General features: G+C 47.7%; 1 protein-coding gene across 1 annotated transcript in view; it reads left to right on the top strand.

The window, feature by feature from the left end:
• The window catches only part of LOC139551917 (protocadherin Fat 3), a gene marked incomplete at its 3' end in the record, with an annotated part of 293,271 nt that overhangs the window by 102,925 nt on the left and 185,346 nt on the right, over positions 1 to 5,000 (top strand). Inside the window, exons 24-26 of the mRNA XM_071363255.1 lie at positions 2,125 to 2,262; positions 2,639 to 2,914; positions 3,187 to 3,397. Coding sequence (XP_071219356.1) covers positions 2,125 to 2,262; positions 2,639 to 2,914; positions 3,187 to 3,397 — 625 coding nt within the window. The remainder of the gene's footprint in view (positions 1 to 2,124; positions 2,263 to 2,638; positions 2,915 to 3,186; positions 3,398 to 5,000) is intronic.

Below are 5,000 nucleotides of genomic sequence, written 5' to 3'. Positions count from 1 at the left end.
GTTCAGATGGTCACCAGAGAGCCAATAGAGTCTCAGTATTATGCCGGTCACCAGACAGCCAATAGAGTCTCAGTATTATGATGGTCACCAGACAGCCAATAGACTCTCAGTATTTCAGTGTACAGATGGTCCCCAGACAGCCAATAAACCGACACAGTCAGGGATTCATATCCTCTCTCTCTGGAGATAAAACTGACAGTCAGGGATTCATATCCTCTCTCTCTGGAGGTAAAACTGACACAGTCAGGGATTCATATTCTCTCTCTCTGGAGGTAAAACTGACAGTCAGGGATTCATATCCTCTCTCTGATGGAGGTAAAACTGACAGTCAGGGATTCATATCCTCTCTCTCTCTGGAGGTAAAACTGACACAGTCAGTGATTCATATCCTCTCTCTCTGGAGGTAAAACTGACAGTCAGGGATTCATATCCTCTCTCTCTGGAGGTAAAACTGACAGTCAGGGATTGTCACGTTCCTGACCTGTTTTCTGTTAGTTTTGTATGTGTTAGCTGGTCAGGACGTGAGTTTGGGTGGGCAGTCTATGTTTTCTGTTTCTATGTTGGTTAATGGGTACCTGATATGGTTCTCAATTAGAGGCAGGTTGTTTTCATCTCCTCTGATTGAGAATCATATTAAGGTAGGTGGTGTCACATTGTTTGTTTGTGGGTGGTTGTCTCCTGTGTCTGTGTCTGTGTATGTTACGCCACACGGGACTGTTTCGGTTTTGTTTGTTCGTTCGTTTTATGTAGTAATTTTTCCTGTTCGTGCGTTCTTCGTGTTTCATGTAAGTTCTTACGTTCAGGTCAGTCTACGTCGTTTGTTGTTTTGTAGTGTGTTAAAGTGTTTTCGTGTTTTTCCGTTTTGTTAATAAATATTATGTCTACTAGCAACGCTGCGTTTTGGTTCAATCCCTGCTCCTCCTCTTCGGATGAAGAGGAGGAGGAACACCGTTACAGGGATTCATATCCTCTCTCTGTGGAGGTAAAACTGCCAGTCAGGGATTCATATCCTCTCTCTCTCTGGAGGTAAAACTGACAGTCAGGGATTCATATCCTCTCTCTCTCTGGAGGTAAAACTGACAGTCAGGGATTCATATCCTCTCTCTCTCTCTGGAGGTAAAACTGACAGTCAGGGATGCATAGCCTCTCTCTCTGGAGGTAAAACTGACACAGTCAGGGATTCATATCCCCTCTCTGGAGGTAAAGCTGACAGTCAGGGATTCATATCCTCTCTCTCTGGAGGTAAAACTGACAGTCAGGGATTCATATCCCCTCTCTCTGGAGGTAAAACTGACAGTCAGGGATTCATATCCCCTCTCTCTGGAGGTAAAACTGACAGTCAGGGATTCATATCCCCTCTCTCTGGAGGTAAAACTGACAGTCAGGGATTCATATCCCCTCTCTCTGGAGGTAAAACTGACTCTGTAATTAACAGAAGTGATGTAGTTTCTGCGTTGCCTTCTAATGAGACAGGATATGTGTTTTACGTTTTAAATTCCATTCGTCTGCCCTCTCTACGCTTGGTCTCAGCTACCTGTACAAAACAATCACTCTGTAATATGTTACAGCACCTGCCTGTCTGTTTGAATATCTGCAGCCTGGATGTGTGTGTGTGTGTGTGTGTGTGTGTGTGTGTGTGTGTGTGTGTGTGTGTGTGTGTGTGTGTGTGTGTGTGTGTGTGTGTGTGTGTGTGTGTGTGTGTGTGTGTGGAGTAGAATTGTTGTTGACTTTAAGAGAAACTCATTTATGATAGAAATACCTCTTCAAATACTAACTAAAGCTTTCTGTCTGTCTGTCTGTCTGTCTGTCTGTCTGTCTGTCTGTCTGTCTGTCTGTCTGTCTGTCTGTCTGTCTGTCTGTCTGTCTGTCTGTCTGTCTGTCTGTCTGTCTGTCTGTCTGTCTGTCTGTCTGTCTGTCTGTCTGTGCCTTGCGTGTGTGTGTGCCTTGCGTGTGTGTGTGCCTTGCGTGTGTGTGTGCCTTGTTACTGTGTGTGTGTGTTTGTGTGTGTGTGCCTTGTGTTTGTGCGTCTGTGTGTGTGTGTGTGTGTGCCTTGCGTCTGTGTGTGTGTGCCTTGCGTCTGTGTGTGTGTGTGTGTGTGTGTGTGTGTGTGTGTGTGTTTCAGAGGGGAGCTACGACAGTGGCTTTGTCTTCCAGCAGGGCGTGGGTACCGTGGTGATAGCCAGGCCGCTGGACGCTGAGGGTCAGTCGCTCTACAACCTGACAGTCATGGTCACTGACGGTACCAACACAGCTAACACACAGGTACCACACACACACACACACACACACACACACACACACACACACACACACACACACACACACACACACACACACACACACACACACACACACACACACACACACACACACACACACACACACACACACACACACACACAGGTACCACACACACACACAACCACACACACACACACACACACACACACAGGTACCACACACACACACACACACACACACACACACACACACACACACGGACACCTCAGTTCAGATGACTTGTGAAAAGCCAAAAGGTGCTCCTCTCCTCCGTCTCCTCTGAATCTCTCTCTCTCTCTCTCTCTCTCTCTCTCTCTCTCTCTCTCTCTCTCTCTCTCTCTTCCCTCTTCTCCTCCAGGTCTTCATCCGTGTTCTTGACAGTAATGACAACGCTCCCGTCTTCTCTCAGCCCACATATGACATTAGCGTGTCAGAAGACATGCCGGCCGACACAGAGCTGTTGCGTGTGCGAGCGTCAGACGGTGACGAACGTGCACGCCTCAGCTACTCCATCCACAGTAGCGTTGACCCAGCCAGTATGAGACTGTTCAGGATTAACCCAGGGACTGGAGTGGTCTACAGCGCTGATCGACTGGACTACGAGGCTAGGACGCAACACATACTGACCATCATGGTACGATGTGTCAGTTTCCTGCTTCCTCTCTCTGTCTCCTTAATCTTCTTCTCTCCCTTTTTTTTAAATGTTCCTTTCTACCTTTTATTTGCTTCTCTCTCTATTTCCCTTGTCTTTCTGTCTTTTCCCCTCTCTTTCCCTCCCTCCCTCACTGCCCCTCTCTTTCCCTCCCTCCCTCCCTCCCTCCCTCCCTCCCTCCTCCCTCCCTCCCTCCCTCCCTCCCTCCCTCCCTCCCTCCCTCCCTCCCTCCCTCCCCCCCTCCCTCCCTCCAGGTAAAGGATCAGGAGTTTCCGTTTAACCGTGATCTGTGTCGTATCCTGGTGGCGGTTGAGGACATTAATGATAACGTGCCGTACTTCAGCAGCACTGTGTATGACGCTGTAGCCTACGAGTCATCTCCTCCTGGATCACCTGTCCTCCAGGTGTCAGCCCTGGACAGAGACAACGGGCCGAATGGACTGCTGCAGTACTCTATAGAAGCAGGTGAGATGGATGGAGGGAGGGACTCCAATAGATACCAGTGAGTTTGGTATAGATGCTGCTACAGGACTGATCTCTGTTCTATATCTCTGTTTCTCTCTATGGTCTATGACCAATCACATCAGATCTTTTGACATCAGATCTTTTGATATCAGATATTTTTAAGAGCTAATTTGATTAGTCTGATTACAATTGGGCTGCTTGTGTAAATGCAGCCTATACACCTGTCTCTCTCTCTCTCTCTCTCTCTCTCTCTCTCTCTCTTCTTTCTTTCTTTCTTTCTTTCTTTCTTTCTTTCTTTCTTTCTTTCTTTCTTTCTTTCTTTCTTTCTTTCTTTCTTTCTTTCTTCCTCTCTCTCTTTCTTTCTCTTCCTCTCTCTCTGTCTCTCTCTTCCTCTCTCTCTCTCTCTCTCTTCCTCTCTCTCTCTCTCTCTCTCTTCTCTCTCTCTCTCTCTCTCTCTCTCTTCTCTCTCTCTCTCTCTCTCTTCCTCTCTCTCTCTCTCTCTACCTCTCTCTCTCTCTCTCTCTCTCTTTCGCTCTCTCTCTTTTTCTTTCTATATTTCTCTCTTTCAATTCAATTTTAATTCATTTTAAGAGCATGGGATTATTGGCATGGGAAACAAATGTTATCAAAGCAACTAGAACTAGATAATAAACACAAATGAAATAAACAATCAAAATTAAGGTAGATAATATTAGATAATATTCTAAAGTGAAACATTACGCTCACAAAAGTTCAAAAAAAATAAAGACATTACAAAAGGCATTGTGCACATAGCCTGTCTTCTCTTGAAAGCCAGGTCTGCCTACGGCGGCCTTTCTCAATAGCAAGGCTATGCTCACTGAGTCTGTACATAGTCAATGCTTTCCTTAAGTTTGGGTCAGTCACATTGGTCAGGTTTTCTGCCACTGTGTACTCTCTGTTTAGAGCCAAATAGCGTTCCAATTGGTTTGTTGAATTTTATGTTCCTTTTGATGGCATAGAAGGCCCTTCTTGCCTTGTCTCTCAGATCGTTCACAGCTTTGTTGAAGTTACCTGTGGTCCTGATGTTTAGGCCAAGGTATGTGTAGTTTTTTGTGGGCTCTAAGGCAGCAGTGTCTAGATGGAATTTGTATTTGTGGTCCTGGCGACTGGACCTTTTTTGGAACATCATTATTTTTGTATTAATGAGATTTACTGTCAGGGCCCAGGTCTGACAGGGCCTAGGTCTGTCAGGGCCCAGGTCTGACAGGGCCCAGGTCTGTCAGGGCCCAGGTCTGACAGGGCCCAGGTCTGTCAGGGCCCAGGTCTGACAGGGCCCAGGTCTGTCAGGGCCCAGGTCTGTCAGGGCCCAGGTCTGACAGGGCCCAGGTCTGTCAGGGCCCAGGTCTGACAGGGCCCAGGTCTGACAGGGCCCAGGTCTGTCAGGGCCCAGGTCTGTCAGGGCCCTGGTCTGTCAGGGCCCAGGTCTGACAGGGACCAGGTCTGTCAGGGCCCAGGTCTGCCAGGGCCCAGGTCTGTCAGGGCCCAGGTCTGTCAGGGCCCTGGTCTGTCAGGGACCAGGTCTGTCAGGGCCCAGGTCTGTCAGGGTCCAGGTCTGTCAGGGTCCAGGTCTGACAGAATCTGT

The sequence above is a fragment of the Salvelinus alpinus genome, chromosome 24, assembly GCF_045679555.1.
Source record: "Salvelinus alpinus chromosome 24, SLU_Salpinus.1, whole genome shotgun sequence".
Lineage (NCBI taxonomy): Eukaryota > Metazoa > Chordata > Actinopteri > Salmoniformes > Salmonidae > Salvelinus > Salvelinus alpinus.
Note: the sequence above shows the minus strand (reverse complement) of the source record. Positions and strands in the feature narration are given on the sequence as shown.